The sequence below is a fragment of the Mizuhopecten yessoensis genome, unplaced genomic scaffold, assembly GCF_002113885.1.
Source record: "Mizuhopecten yessoensis strain PY_sf001 unplaced genomic scaffold, ASM211388v2 scaffold10919, whole genome shotgun sequence".
Classification (NCBI taxonomy): domain Eukaryota; kingdom Metazoa; phylum Mollusca; class Bivalvia; order Pectinida; family Pectinidae; genus Mizuhopecten; species Mizuhopecten yessoensis.
The window spans coordinates 617,717-635,467 of record NW_018408787.1 but is presented as its reverse complement, the minus strand read 5'-3'; the positions used below and the strand labels follow the sequence as shown (position 1 = coordinate 635,467).

At 40.2% G+C, this 17,751-nt stretch overlaps 1 protein-coding gene across 2 annotated transcripts in view; it reads right to left on the bottom strand.

Annotated features, from left to right (window-relative positions):
* The window catches only part of LOC110463644 (NXPE family member 4-like), a 53,678-nt gene that overhangs the window by 23,014 nt on the left and 12,913 nt on the right, over window positions 1-17,751 (bottom strand). For both annotated transcript variants that reach the window (XM_021518429.1, XM_021518428.1), the window contains exons 2-5: window positions 17,400-17,618; window positions 16,218-16,292; window positions 14,888-15,670; window positions 13,591-13,637 (exon numbers count right to left, since the gene is read on the bottom strand). In XM_021518429.1, the coding sequence (XP_021374104.1) occupies window positions 13,591-13,637; window positions 14,888-15,670; window positions 16,218-16,292; window positions 17,400-17,464 (970 nt within the window). In that variant the 5' untranslated portion in view covers window positions 17,465-17,618. The remainder of the gene's footprint in view (window positions 1-13,590; window positions 13,638-14,887; window positions 15,671-16,217; window positions 16,293-17,399; window positions 17,619-17,751) is intronic.

Sequence of the window (17,751 nt, the reverse complement as noted above, 5' to 3'; positions counted from 1 at the left end):
CTGATAACATGTCTACACTGTCCCCTGATAACATGTTTACACAGTTCCTTGATAACATGTATACAGAGTACCCTAATGACATATCTACACAGTACACTGATAACATGTTTACACATTATTCTGATAACATTTCTACACATCACCCTAATAACATGTCTACATATTTACGTTATAACATGTCTACATAGTTCCATGTGTTATCATTTCTACAAAGTAACCTTTTAACATTTCTACACAGTACCCTTATAACATGTTTACACATTACCCGAACAACGTATCTACGCAGAACCCTAATTACATGTCTACCCAGTACCCTGATAACATGTATACACAGTACCCTGATAACATGTCTACACAAAACCCTGATAACATTTCTATACAGTCCCCTGATAGCATGTCTACATATTTTCCTGATAACATGTCTACACGGTTCCCTGATAACATGTTCACACAGTCCCCTAATAACATGTCTACACAGTTTCCTGATAACATGTCTACATAGTTCCATGATACCAGGTCTACATAGTTCAATGATAGCATGTCTACACAGCTCCATGATAGCATGTCAACACAGTCTCATGATAACATGTCTACACAGTACTGTGTTAACATTTCTACACAGTACCCTTATCACATTTCTACACAGTACCCTTATAACATGTTTACACATTACCCGAACAACGTATCTACGCAGAACCCTAATTACATGTCTACCCAGTACCCTGATAACATGTATACACAGTACCCTGATAACATGTCTACACAAAACCCTGTTAACATTTCTATACAGTCCCCTGATAGCATGTCTACAGATTTTCCTGATAACATGTCTACACGGTTCCCTGATAACATTTTCACACAGTCCCCTAATAACATGTCTAAACAGTACTCTGATTACATGTCTACATAGTTCCATGATAACAGGACTACATAGTTCAATGATAGCATGTCTACACTGTTCCATGATAGCATGTCAACACAGTCTCCTGATAACATGTCTACATAGTTCCATGAATGTCTACATATTTTCCTGATAACATGTACACAGTACCCTGATAACATGTCTACACAGTACCCTGATAACATGTCTACACAGTACCCCGATAACATGTCTACACAAAACCCTGATATCATTTCTATACAGTCCCCTGATAGCATGTCTACAGATTTTCCTGATAACATGTCTACACGGTCCCCTGATAACATGTTTACAACTATGTCTACACAGTCCCCTGATAACATGTCTACACTGTCCCCTGATAACATGTCTAAACAGTCCCCTGATAACATGTCTACACTGTCCCCTGATAACATGTCTAAACAGTCCCCTGATAACATGTCTACACTGTCCCCGTTCCATGATAACATGTTTACATAGTCCCCCTGATAACATGTCTACACGGCCCCTGATAAAATGTTTACACAGTCCCCTAATAACCTGTTTACACAGTCTCCTGATAACAGATATGTATACACAGTTTCCTGATAACATGTCTACATAGTTCCATGATAACAGGTCTACATAGTTCAATGATAGCATGTCTACACAGTTCCATGATAGCATGTCAACACAGTCTCCTGATAACATGTCTACACAGTACTGTGTTAACATTTCTACACAGTTCCATGATAGCATGTCAACACAGTCTCCAGATAACATGTCTACACGTTTTCCTGATAAACTGTCCACACAGTACCCTGATAACATGTCTACACAGTTTCCTGATAGCATTTCTACACATCACCCTAATAACATGTCTACATAGTTACGTTATAACATGTCTACATAGTTCCATGATACCCTTATAACATGTTTACACATTACCCGAATAACGTATCTAAGCAGAACCCTAATTACATGTCTACACGGGCCCCTGATAACATGTTTACATAGTCCCCTGATAACATGTCTACACGGTCCCCTGATAACATGTTTACCCAGTCCCCTAATAAGATGTCTACACAGACCCTTATACTATGTCTACACAGTCCCCTGATAACATGTTTACACAGTCCCCTGAAAACATGTTTACACATTCCCTGATAACATGTTTACACAGTCCCCTGATAACATGTCTACACTGCCCCCTGATAACATGTCTACACGGTCCCCTGATAACATGTTTACCCAGTCCCCTAATAAGATGCCTACACAGACCCTTATACTATGTCTGATAACATGTTTACACAGTCCCCTGGTAACATGTCTAAACAGTCCCCTGATAGCATGTCTACACTGTCCCCTGATAACTTGTCTACAATGTACCCTGATTACATGTTTACACAGTCCCCTGATAACATGTCTAAACAGTTCCCTGATAACATGTTTACAGGGCCATATTGTAAAATAGATGAAAATCTAAATATGTTACCCTGTCTAAATAAAAGAATTTATTTTTATTATTATAACATGTCAACACAGTCCTTTGATAACGTGTCTACACAGTCCCCTGATAACATGTCTACACTATCCTCTGATAACATGTCTACCCTGTCCCCTGATTACATGTTTACACAGTCCCCTGATAACATGTCTAAACAGTCCCCTGATAACATGTTTACAGGGCCATATTGTAAAATAGATGAAAATCTAAATATGTTACCCTGTCTAAATAAAAGAATTTATTATTATTATTATAACATGTCTACACAGTCCTTTGATAACGTGTCTACACAGTCCCCTGATAACATGTCTACACAGTCCCCTGATAACATGTCTACCCTGTCCCCTGATAACATGTCTACACTGTCCCCTGATAACATGTCTAAACAGTCCCCTGATAACATGTCTACACTGTCCCCTGATAACATGTCTAAACAGTCCCCTGATTACATGTCTACCAAGTACCCTGATAACATGTCTACACAGTCCTCTGATAACATGTCTACACAGTCCCCTGATAACATGTCTACACTGTCCCCTGATAACATGTCTAAACAGTCCCCTGAAAACATGTCTACACAGTACTGTGTTATCATTTCTACAAAGTACCCTTATAACAGTTCTACACAGTACCCTTATAACATGTTTACACATTACCCGAACAACGTATCTACGCAGAACCTTAATTACATGTCTACACAGTACCCTGATAACATGTCTACACAGTACCCTGATAACATTTCTACACAGTACCCTGATAACATGTCTACACAAAACCCTGATAACATGTCTATACAGTCCCCTGATAGCATGTCTACATAGTTTCCTGATAACATGTCTACACGGTTCCCTGATAACATGTTCACACAGTCCCCTAATAACCTGTTTACACAGTCTCCTGATAACATGTCTACATAGTTCCATGATAACATGTCTACACAGTCTCCTGATAACATGTCTACATAGTTCAATTATAACATGTCTACACAGTCCCCTGATAACATGTTCACACAGTCCCCTAAAAACGTGTCTACACATTCCCCTGATAACATGTCTACACTGTCCCCTGATAACATGTTTACACGGCCCCTGATAACATGTTCACACAGTCCCCTAATAACCTGTTTACACAGTCTCCTGATAACATGTCTACATAGTTCCATGATAACATGTCTACACAGTCTCCTGATAACATGTCTACATAGTTCAATTATAACATGTCTACACAGTCCCCTGATAACATGTTCACACAGTCCCCTAAAAACGTGTCTACACATTCCCCTGATAACATGTCTACACTGTCCCCTGATAACATGTTTACACGGCCCCTGATAAAATGTTTACACAGTCCCCTAATAACCTGTTTACACAGTCTCCTGATAACATGTCTACATAGTTCAATTATAACATGTTTACACAGTCCCCTGATAACATGTCTACACTGTCCCCTGATACCCTGTCTACACTGTTCCCTGATTACATGTTTACACAGTCCCCTAATAACATTTATACACAGTTTCTCGATAACATGTCTACATAGTTCAATGATAACATGTCTACATAGTTCCATGATAACGTGTTTACATAGTCCCCTGATAACATGTCTACACGGCCCCTGATTACATGTTTACACAGTCCCCTAATAACATTTATACACAGTTTCTTGATAACATGTCTACATAGTTCAATGATAACATGTCTACATAGTTCCATGATAGCATGTCTACACAGTTCCATGATAGCATGTCAACACAGTCTCCAGATAACATGTCTATACATTACCCTTATAACATTTCTACACATTACCCTTATAACATTTCTACACAGTACCCTTATAACATGTTTACACATTACCCGAATAACGTTTTTACGCAGAACCCTAATTACATGTCTACACGGTCCCCTGATAACATGTTTACATAGACCCCTGATAACATGTCTACACATCACCCTGATAACATGTTTACACAGTCCCCTAATAACATGTCTACACAGACTCTTATACTATGTCTACACAGTCACCTGATAACATGTCTACACTGTCCCCTGATACCATGTTTACACAGTACCTTGATAACATGTATACAGAGTACCCTAATGACATGTCTACACAGTACACTGATAACATGTTTACACAGTACCCTGATAACCTGTTTACACATTATTCTGATAACATGTCTACACATCACCCTAATAACATGTCTACATAGTTACGTTATAAAATTACTACATAGTTCCATGGTAACATGTTTTCACAGTACCCAGATAACATGTCTACACATTTTCCTGATAAACGGTCTACACAGTACCCTAATAACATGTCTACATAGTCTTCTGATAACATGTCTACATAGTTCCGTAATAACATGTCTACACAGTCCCCTGTTAACATGTTCACACAGTCCCCTAATAACATGTCTACACAGTTTCCTGATAACATGTCTACACAGCACCCTGATAACATGTCTACATAATTCCATGATAGCATGTCTACACAGTCCCCTGATAACATGTTTACGTAGTCCCCTGATAACATGTCTACACGGCCCCTGATAAAATGTTTACACTGTCCCCTAATAACATGTATACACAGTTTCCTGAGAACATGTCTACATAGTTCCATGATAACATGTCTACATAGTTCCATTATAACATGTCTACACAGTTCCATGATAGCATGTCTACACAGTCTCCTGATAACATGTCTACACAGTACTGTGTTAACATTTCTACACATTAGCATTATAACATTTCTACACAGTACCCTTATAAATTTTTTCCACCTTACCCGCATAACGTATTAACGCAGAACCCTTATTACATGTCTACACGGTCCCCTGATAACATGTCTACACAGACCCTTATACTATGTCTACACAGTCCCCTGATAACATATCTACACATACCCTTATACTATGTCTACACAGTCCCCTGATAACATGTCTACACTGTCCCCTGATAACATGTTTACACAGTACCTTGATAACATGTATACATAGTACCCTAATGACATGTCTACACATTACACTGATAACATGTTTACACAGTACCCTGATAACATGGTTACACATTATTCTGATAACATGTCTACACATCACCCTAATAACATGTCTACATAGTTATGTTATAACATGTCTACATAGTTCCATGATTACATGTTTTCACAGTACCCACATGTATACACAGTTTCCTGAGCTGATAAACTGTCTACACAGTACCCTGATAACATGTCTACACAGTCCCCTGATAACATGTCTACACAGTACCCTGATAACATGTCTACACAGTTTCCTGAAAACATTTCTACACATCACCCTAATAACATGTCTACATAGTTACGTTATAACATGTCTACATAGTTCCATGATACCCTTATAACATGTTTACACATTACCCGAATAACGTATCTAAGCAGAACCCTAATTACATGTCTACACGGTCCCCTGATAACATCTTTACATAGTCCCCTGATAACATGTCTACACGGCCCCTGATCACATGTCTTCACTGTCCCCTGATAACATGTCTACACAGTCCCCTGATAACATGTTTACACAGTCCCCTAATAACATGTCTACACAGACCCTTATACTATGTCTAAACAGTCCCCTGATAACATGTCTACACTGTCCTCTGATAACATGTATACACAGTCCCCTGATAACATGTCTACACTGTCCCCTGATAACCTGTCTACACTGTTCCCTGATTACATGTTTACACAGTCCCCTGATAACATGTCTACACTGTACCCTGATTACAATGTCATGTTTACACAGTCCCCTGATAACATGTCTAAACAGTCCCCTGATAACATGTCTACACTGTTCCCTGATTACATGTTTACACAGTCCCCTTATAACATGTCTACACTGTACCCTGATTACATGTTTACACAGTCCCTGATAACATGTTTAAACAGTCCCCTGATAACATGTTTACACAGGCCTCTGATAACATGTCTATACAGTCCCCTGATAACATGTCTACACGGCCCCTGATCACATGTCTTCACTGTCCCCTGATAACATGTCTACACAGTCCCCTGATAACATGTCTACACTGTCCCCTGATGACATGTATACACTGTCCCTGATAAAATGTTTACACAGTCCCCTAATAACATGTCTACACAATCTCCTGATAACATGTCTACATAGTTCCATGATAACATGTCTACACAGTTCAATGATAGCATGTCTACACATTCCCCTGATAAAATGTCTATACAGTCCCCTGATAACATGTCTACACGACCACTGATAAAATGTTTACACAGTCCCCTAATAACATGTCTACACAGTCTTCTGATAACATGTCTACATAGTTCCATGATAACATGTCAACACAGTCCCTTGTTAACATGTTCACACAGTCCCCTAATAACATGTCTACACAGTTTCCTGATAACATGTCTACACAACACCCTGATAACATGTCTACATAATTCCATGATAGCATGTCTACACAGTCCCCTGATAACATGTCTACACAGTACTGTGTTAACATTTCTACAAAGTACCCTTATAACATTTCTACACAGTAGCCTTATAACATGTTTACACATTACCCGAACAACGTATCTACGCAGAACCCTAATTACATGTCTACACAGTACCCTGATAACATGTCTACACAGTAACCTGATGACATGTCTACACAGTACCCTGATAACATGTCTACACAAAACCCTGATAACATGTCTACACTGTCCCCTGATAAGATGTCTACACTGTCCCCTGATAACATGTCTACACTGTCCCCTGATAACATGTCTACACTGTCCCCTGATAACATGTTCACACATTCCCCTCATAACATGTCTACACAGTACTCTGATTACATGTCTACATAGTTCCATGATAATATGTCTACACAGTCCCATGATAACATGTCTACACGATCCCCTGATAACATGTTTACATAGTCCCCTGATAGCATGTCTACACGGCCCCTGATAAAATGTTTACACAGTCCACTAATAACCTGTCTACACAGTCTCCTGATAACATGTCTACATAGTTCCATGATAACATGTCTACACAGTCCCCTGATAACATGTCTACACGGCCCCTGATAAAATGTTTACACAGTCCCCTAATAACATGTATACAGTTTCCTGATAACATGTCTACATAGTTCAATTATAACATGTCTACACAGTTCCATGATAACATGTCTACACAGTACTGTGTTAACATTTCTACACAGTACCATTATAAAATTTCTACACAGTACCCTTATAACATGTTTACACATTACCCAAGTAACGTATTTACGCAGAACCCTAATTACATGTCTACACTGTCCCCTGATAGCATGTCTACACTGTCCCCTGATAACATGTCTACACTGTCCCCTGATAACATGTCTACTCAGTACCCTGATTACATGTTTACACAGTCCCCTGATAACATGTCTAAACAGTACCCTGATAACATGTCTACACAGTCCCCTGATAACATGTCTACACTGTCCCCTGATAACATGTCTAAACAGTCCCCTGATAACATGTCTACACTGTACCCTGATTACATGTTTACACAGTCCCTTGATAACATGTCTACACAGTCCTCTGATAACGTGTCTACACAGTCCCCTGATAACATGTCTACACAGTCCCCTGATAACATGTCTACACTGTCCCCTGATAACATGTCTAAACAGTCCCCTGATAACATGTCTACCCTGTACCCTGATTACATGTTTACACAGTCCCTTGATAACATGTCTACACAGTCCTCTGATAACGTGTCTACACAGTCCCCTGATAACATGTCTACACAGTCCCCTGATAACATGTCTACACTGTCCCCTGATAACATGTCTAAACAGTCCCCTGATAACATGTCTACCCGGTACCTTGATTACATGTTTACATAGTCCCATGATGACATGTCTAAACAGTCCCCTGATAACATGTCTACACTGTCCCCTAATAACATGTCTACACTGTCCCCTGATTACATGTCTACACTGTACCCTGGTTACATGTCTACACAGTCCCCAGATAACATGTCTACACTGTCCCCTGGTAACATGTCTAAACAGTCCCCTGATAACATGTCTACACTGTACCCTGATTACATGTTTACATTGTCCCCTGATAACATGTCTACACTGTCCCTTGATTACATGTTTACACTGTCCCCTGATAATATGTCTACACAGTCCCCTGATAACATGTCTACACTGTCCCCTGATAATATGTCTACACTGTCCCCTGATTACAAGTTTACACAGTCCCCTGATAACATGTCTAAACAGTCCCTGGATAACATGTCTACACAGTCCTCTGATAACGTGTCTACACAGTCCCCTGATAACATGTCTACACAGTCTCCTGATAACATGTCTACACTGTCCCCTGATAACATGTCTACACTGTCCCCTAAAATTACATGTCTAAACAGTCCCCTGATAACATGTCTACACTGTCCCCTGATAACATGTCTACACAGTCCCTTGGTAACATGGCTACACTGTCCCCTGATAACATGTCTAAACAGTCCCTGGATAACATGTCTACACAGTCCTCTGATAACATGTCTACACAGTCCCTTGGTAACATGTCTACACTGTCCCCTGATAACATGTCTAAACATTCCCCTGATAACATGTCTATCCAGTCCCCTGATAACATGTCTACACAGTCCCCTGATAACATGTCTACACTGTCCCCTGATAACATGTCTACACTGTCCCCTGATAACATGTCTACACTGTACCCTGATTACATGTCTACACTGTCCCCTGATAACATGTCTACACTGTCCCCTGATAACATGTCTACACTGTCCCCTGATAACATGTCTACACTGTCCCCTGATAACATGTCTACACTGTCCCCTGATAACATGTCTACACTGTCCCCTGATAACATGTCTACACTGTCCCCTGATAACATGTCTACACTGTCCCCTGATAACATGTCTACACTGTCCCCTGATAACATGTCTACACTGTCCCCTGATAACATGTCTACACTGTCCCCTGATAACATGTCTACACTGTCCCCTGATAACATGTCTACACTGTCCCCTGATAACATGTCTACACTGTCCCCTGATAACATGTCTACACTGTCCCCTGATAACATGTCTACACTGTCCCCTGATAACATGTCTACACTGTCCCCTGATAACATGTCTACACTGTCCCCTGATAACATGTCTACACTGTCCCCTGATAACATGTCTACACTGTCCCCTGATAACATGTCTACACTGTCCCCTGATAACATGTCTACACTGTCCCCTGATAACATGTCTACACTGTCCCCTGATAACATGTCTACACTGTCCCCTGATAACATGTCTACACTGTCCCCTGATAACATGTCTACACTGTCCCCTGATAACATGTCTACACTGTCCCCTGATAACATGTCTACACTGTCCCCTGATAACATGTCTACACTGTCCCCTGATAACATGTCTACACTGTCCCCTGATAACATGTCTACACTGTCCCCTGATAACATGTCTACACTGTCCCCTGATAACATGTCTACACTGTCCCCTGATAACATGTCTACACTGTCCCCTGATAACATGTCTACACTGTCCCCTGATAACATGTCTACACTGTCCCCTGATAACATGTCTACACTGTCCCCTGATAACATGTCTACACTGTCCCCTGATAACATGTCTACACTGTCCCCTGATAACATGTCTACACTGTCCCCTGATAACATGTCTACACTGTCCCCTGATAACATGTCTACACTGTCCCCTGATAACATGTCTACACTGTCCCCTGATAACATGTCTACACTGTCCCCTGATAACATGTCTACACTGTCCCCTGATAACATGTCTACACTGTCCCCTGATAACATGTCTACACTGTCCCCTGATAACATGTCTACACTGTCCCCTGATAACATGTCTACACTGTCCCCTGATAACATGTCTACACTGTCCCCTGATAACATGTCTACACTGTCCCCTGATAACATGTCTACACTGTCCCCTGATAACATGTCTACACTGTCCCCTGATAACATGTCTACACTGTCCCCTGATAACATGTCTACACTGTCCCCTGATAACATGTCTACACTGTCCCCTGATAACATGTCTACACTGTCCCCTGATAACATGTCTACACTGTCCCCTGATAACATGTCTACACTGTCCCCTGATAACATGTCTACACTGTCCCCTGATAACATGTCTACACTGTCCCCTGATAACATGTCTACACTGTCCCCTGATAACATGTCTACACTGTCCCCTGATAACATGTCTACACTGTCCCCTGATAACATGTCTACACTGTCCCCTGATAACATGTCTACACTGTCCCCTGATAACATGTCTACACTGTCCCCTGATAACATGTCTACACTGTCCCCTGATAACATGTCTACACTGTCCCCTGATAACATGTCTACACTGTCCCCTGATAACATGTCTACACTGTCCCCTGATAACATGTCTACACTGTCCCCTGATAACATGTCTACACTGTCCCCTGATAACATGTCTACACTGTCCCCTGATAACATGTCTACACTGTCCCCTGATAACATGTCTACACTGTCCCCTGATAACATGTCTACACTGTCCCCTGATAACATGTCTACACTGTCCCCTGATAACATGTCTACACTGTCCCCTGATAACATGTCTACACTGTCCCCTGATAACATGTCTACACTGTCCCCTGATAACATGTCTACACTGTCCCCTGATAACATGTCTACACTGTCCCCTGATAACATGTCTACACTGTCCCCTGATAACATGTCTACACTGTCCCCTGATAACATGTCTACACTGTCCCCTGATAACATGTCTACACTGTCCCCTGATAACATGTCTACACTGTCCCCTGATAACATGTCTACACTGTCCCCTGATAACATGTCTACACTGTCCCCTGATAACATGTCTACACTGTCCCCTGATAACATGTCTACACTGTCCCCTGATAACATGTCTACACTGTCCCCTGATAACATGTCTACACTGTCCCCTGATAACATGTCTACACTGTCCCCTGATAACATGTCTACACTGTCCCCTGATAACATGTCTACACTGTCCCCTGATAACATGTCTACACTGTCCCCTGATAACATGTCTACACTGTCCCCTGATAACATGTCTACACTGTCCCCTGATAACATGTCTACACTGTCCCCTGATAACATGTCTACACTGTCCCCTGATAACATGTCTACACTGTCCCCTGATAACATGTCTACACTGTCCCCTGATAACATGTCTACACTGTCCCCTGATAACATGTCTACACTGTCCCCTGATAACATGTCTACACTGTCCCCTGATAACATGTCTACACTGTCCCCTGATAACATGTCTACACTGTCCCCTGATAACATGTCTACACTGTCCCCTGATAACATGTCTACACTGTCCCCTGATAACATGTCTACACTGTCCCCTGATAACATGTCTACACTGTCCCCTGATAACATGTCTACACTGTCCCCTGATAACATGTCTACACTGTCCCCTGATAACATGTCTACACTGTCCCCTGATAACATGTCTACACTGTCCCCTGATAACATGTCTACACTGTCCCCTGATAACATGTCTACACTGTCCCCTGATAACATGTCTACACTGTCCCCTGATAACATGTCTACACTGTCCCCTGATAACATGTCTACACTGTCCCCTGATAACATGTCTACACTGTCCCCTGATAACATGTCTACACTGTCCCCTGATAACATGTCTACACTGTCCCCTGATAACATGTCTACACTGTCCCCTGATAACATGTCTACACTGTCCCCTGATAACATGTCTACACTGTCCCCTGATAACATGTCTACACTGTCCCCTGATAACATGTCTACACTGTCCCCTGATAACATGTCTACACTGTCCCCTGATAACATGTCTACACTGTCCCCTGATAACATGTCTACACTGTCCCCTGATAACATGTCTACACTGTCCCCTGATAACATGTCTACACTGTCCCCTGATAACATGTCTACACTGTCCCCTGATAACATGTCTACACTGTCCCCTGATAACATGTCTACACTGTCCCCTGATAACATGTCTACACTGTCCCCTGATAACATGTCTACACTGTCCCCTGATAACATGTCTACACTGTCCCCTGATAACATGTCTACACTGTCCCCTGATAACATGTCTACACTGTCCCCTGATAACATGTCTACACTGTCCCCTGATAACATGTCTACACTGTCCCCTGATAACATGTCTACACTGTCCCCTGATAACATGTCTACACTGTCCCCTGATAACATGTCTACACTGTCCCCTGATAACATGTCTACACTGTCCCCTGATAACATGTCTACACTGTCCCCTGATAACATGTCTACACTGTCCCCTGATAACATGTCTACACTGTCCCCTGATAACATGTCTACACTGTCCCCTGATAACATGTCTACACTGTCCCCTGATAACATGTCTACACTGTCCCCTGATAACATGTCTACACTGTCCCCTGATAACATGTCTACACTGTCCCCTGATAACATGTCTACACTGTCCCCTGATAACATGTCTACACTGTCCCCTGATAACATGTCTACACTGTCCCCTGATAACATGTCTACACTGTCCCCTGATAACATGTCTACACTGTCCCCTGATAACATGTCTACACTGTCCCCTGATAACATGTCTACACTGTCCCCTGATAACATGTCTACACTGTCCCCTGATAACATGTCTACACTGTCCCCTGATAACATGTCTACACTGTCCCCTGATAACATGTCTACACTGTCCCCTGATAACATGTCTACACTGTCCCCTGATAACATGTCTACACTGTCCCCTGATAACATGTCTACACTGTCCCCTGATAACATGTCTACACTGTCCCCTGATAACATGTCTACACTGTCCCCTGATAACATGTCTACACTGTCCCCTGATAACATGTCTACACTGTCCCCTGATAACATGTCTACACTGTCCCCTGATAACATGTCTACCCAGTACCCTGATAACATGTCTACACTGTCCCCTGATAACATGTCTACCCAGTACCCTGATTACATGTTTACATAGTCCCATGATGACTTGTCAGTACAGTGCTCCTATCACGATAACTGTCTAGCATTTTGGACGTTTTTGTTTTCTCCTGCAAATTTCAGCATTCTATTCTGAATCTGACAAGTCAACCTTTGTATATCTTGCTGCTCTTAATATGACGAGAAATCAAACACTTACTTGGAACAACTGTCAGTTTGATCTGCTTCAACACCTTATCTTTATAACTGCAAAGAAAACAATCTCACATTCAACAACGCTCTGTAAAAGCCATCAATACAACCCAATATCGAGTAGAGAAGTGGATTCTCCCACAATGTCAATGAAATATAACAGGTTGTGGTATTTGTATTGATATTGATGTGTATTAGCTCGGAACAAGGCAAATATCGCTTTTACTGTGTAGGTAACGCAGTTATGATGTCATTTATCAATAATATAATAGGTGGTTAAAATATTAAAAGAATTATAATTAATTTATTACATGTTGACTAGTGAAATATCAAAAATTATCCACTTTTTATTTCACGACAGTGAAATATACGTAAGGTTATAACTTCATATTTGAAGATATCACTTAGTTTTGTCAAATCAGAACGGTTCTTTCTTTTTCACTTCGTAAATTTTCAGTTAAACTTCAGATAACGCGACGGCAGATAGGTTCTGTTTGGGCACCGTATCAAGCAAAAGATATTGATAGAGTGGAAGCCGTGCAGCGCAGAGCAACTAGGAGTTTACCGGGAATGAAAAACTCAACATACCAAGAAAGACTACAAAAGCTGGAACTCCCAACACTATCATACAGAAGGGCTAGAGGGGATATGATTGAACTATATAAGATAATAAGCGGAATATNGGAATTCAAAAATGATCTTCCCGCAACAATTCAAAACTACACTAAGGAAAAACAGCTTTGGTATTAGAACTGTAAAAATGTGGAACGGTCTTCCCGAGGACGTTGTATCGGCACCTAATATAAACACTTTCAAGAATAGACTGGACAAAATATGGAAAAATCAGGAAATACTTTATAATTATAAGGCAACCATAGATGGAAGTGAACTCTAATATTTAAACATGAGAACATATTACATGTATAATAGAGTCCGGTGTAGAGGAACATATTGTTCCTGTACTGGAAAATAACTATAACTATAACTAACTATAACTATAGGTGTGTGTGTTTGTATTTGTTTGCTACATCTTTAAAACATACATTATGGTATCTACATAATACACATTTTATATAATCTTTTGTTTAGACATCTTACCAGATAACAGCAGCAAGCAAAAGAATTGCGTTGAGTAACACGTTTATATTGACGCTCTGCGTTGTTGTCAAGCGTGACGTCGCAAGATAACTTGAAATATTTTTTAGAAGAAGTTAATATATGGGGGATATCTATTTTTGCTGAAAATATGTCACATCATCTATAAAATAGCATTCAGCATAATAATCATATTTTATTTTATTTACCTGAGTATATCCCTTGTGTAGTCGTCGTAATACAGAGAATCGTCCCAGCCGTACTTTACCCAGTTCCTACATGAAACAGATTTTGGCTTCCCACAGAATAAAGAGATGTTATAATTCTCGTGTGTTAAATCACAGAATCCTCCGTATGTTTTCTTCAACCAATCAGACATTGTTGGTGCACATTGTGTCATTTCACTTTTCTTCTTCTCCGAGAATGTGGCATTTATAAACTTATAAGAACCATGAACATTCACGTAATTTGTATATAAACCGATCCCCTCCTTTGTGTTGGTGACGGACACTTTCACACATAAATTTCCCGCCCAAAACGCCATCACGTGACCTGTATAGGTCCCGTTCATATGATCAACTACATAACCAGCCACAGAAGAACTTCCGTCCGTATTTCTCAGCCAGATGTTGAGCAAGTCGCCTCCCTGAGTCAGAGACTGGTTGTAACCATTATAGAGGTGTACTCTCACTCTGAGTTCTGTACCTGCTGTGAATGTCTTTGTTTTCCTGTCCACCTCTAGCTCAACCACACAAAACCGAGGATCATAAAGTTCTCCGAAATCAGCAACTTGCTGTATCTGACGATATTCGGAATAACGATCCAGGATGTTTCTGGAAATTGCCGCCATTGGCGTTTTTAATGCTGTCTTGATGACATTCGTGTGTTGAAAATGTATTTTTTTGGTTTTCACAGACGAAACAAAAGTATTTGCAGTGCTAGTTCTTCTTTCGGGAATATGTTTTCTTCGCGAGATCGCTGAAGCATTGTGCCTGTCGAAGTAAAAATAAATATATAAATAAATAAACGCCTTTAAATGAACAATGGCAATGCATACGTGATGTGTTTATTTTGTATTATTCGAATTCCTTACGACAAAATGAGATATACAAAGAGCTACTAAAAAGTACGCCGGAACAGTGACTGTAAATCCGTGCAGCAGTGCAGTTTACGTACTTGATCTTGTATTACCAACCACGCCCTTTTTTGCTATGAAATATACTTCCTCTTGCAAGATACTTTTTTTTGCATGAAAAGTTAGTGTTGTTTATTCTTATCGGAATAAAAAGAGGATAATAATTCTAAAACAGCAGAGATAAAGTAGAAAACAATAAGACTGGGCAATATATTCCTATCGCCAATATTCGATCAATCAGAATCAGTCACTTCAAAAAGCGATTTACCTTTAAACTAAGAACACAATGTGAAATTATTTCAAAGAATTTGAGGAGAGATAGAGGGAAAGAGTGTGTATTTAATGGATGTGTTCATACAGACTTTCTACTAGTTTACATGACCTACTTGTGACCTTGACCTTACCCGGGGTTGTCGTTAGTCGCTAGCTGTCTGATGTTAGTGAAGAGGTGTTCATTTCCGACAGTCAAATACTGTATCCTGGAAGAGGAACGTTAACATTGTTTACTCCCGACACTGAACAAATGCGTTATACATAAATATCGTAAAATACAGTCTCTTCTTATCCCAGCTTTATTGAACCATTGAAGTCTAGGTCAAACAGATGTCTTGACCAATACAGTGGAATTTATATTCACAAAACAGAAAAGATTATTTCTTCTAATATTGATGTTTATAATAAAGATTAATGCACTGCTGTTCAAGTTACAATCCCTTTTGACTCAGAGTTGCTTTTTAACTGGGGATGTTTTCTGTTTTGTATATATTGAAGGCGAGTAAACGAAATGGTTGTTTTTTCTTACCAAAATTGACTTGTCAATGTTTGTTTCAACGTTAAAGGAATGAGGACGCTCTTAATGCTCATGTTTTGCAATTATAAATCATGCTTCGCAATACTGGTCAATGACAATTAAATTGACTGTTAAACGTTTCTGATTTTGACGCCTAATCCTTTTTTTGCTATTTTCGACCATCAGTTAAGTCATAAACAAACATTCACCAAAGAACCTCGGTACATCATTCCATACAAACATTACCTATATTACCTGTCTGTACTGATTGTACTTACCTGTATACATATACAAACATTCACAAAAACACGTCGGTACATCATTCCATGCACACACTACCTACATTACCTGTCTGTACTTACCTGTATACATATACAAACATTCACCAAAGAACCTCGGTACATCATTCCATACAAACATTACCTACATTTTGTCTGTACTGACTGTACTTACCTGTATGCACATACACACATTCACCAAAACACGTCGGTACATAATACCTTACAAATATTACCTACATTTCCTGTCTGTACTGACTGTACTTACCTGTATACATATACAAACATTCAGAAAAGAATCTTGGTTCATAATTCCAAACAAACATTACCTACATAACCTGTCTATACTAACTGTACTTACCTGTATACATATACAAACATTCACCAAAGAATCGTGGTTCATAATTCCATACAAACATTACCTACGTTACGTTTCTGTACTTAAAGTTACCTACCCACTACAGGTACCAAGAATAACCTGAAAACTAGTTTAAATGGAGATAATTCAGAATACCTACATCATGAGGACAATCACGATGATTACAAGTACTACAAACACTTTGATTGTTGGTCTCTGAAACATGGCGTCACTAACATCCAAAAAGTCTGTTTTCTAGTCAGTCGATCTACCGTAGATTTTATACAGGTCCCATCTCAGTTCCAATTACGGGTAACTAACTCCAGCTGCGATACCTCCCAAGATTACGTCTTCGATTTCACTTTGGCTGCGGTTATGACTGAAAAAGGACATATCAGACTTTTTAACATTAAAGATATAGGTCTTGTAGTTTCTGGAAAGTTTTAGATTATCGAAGAATTTTGATTATGTGTTGTCTGGAGAATCCACAATCATGAGAAAACACTTGGCGA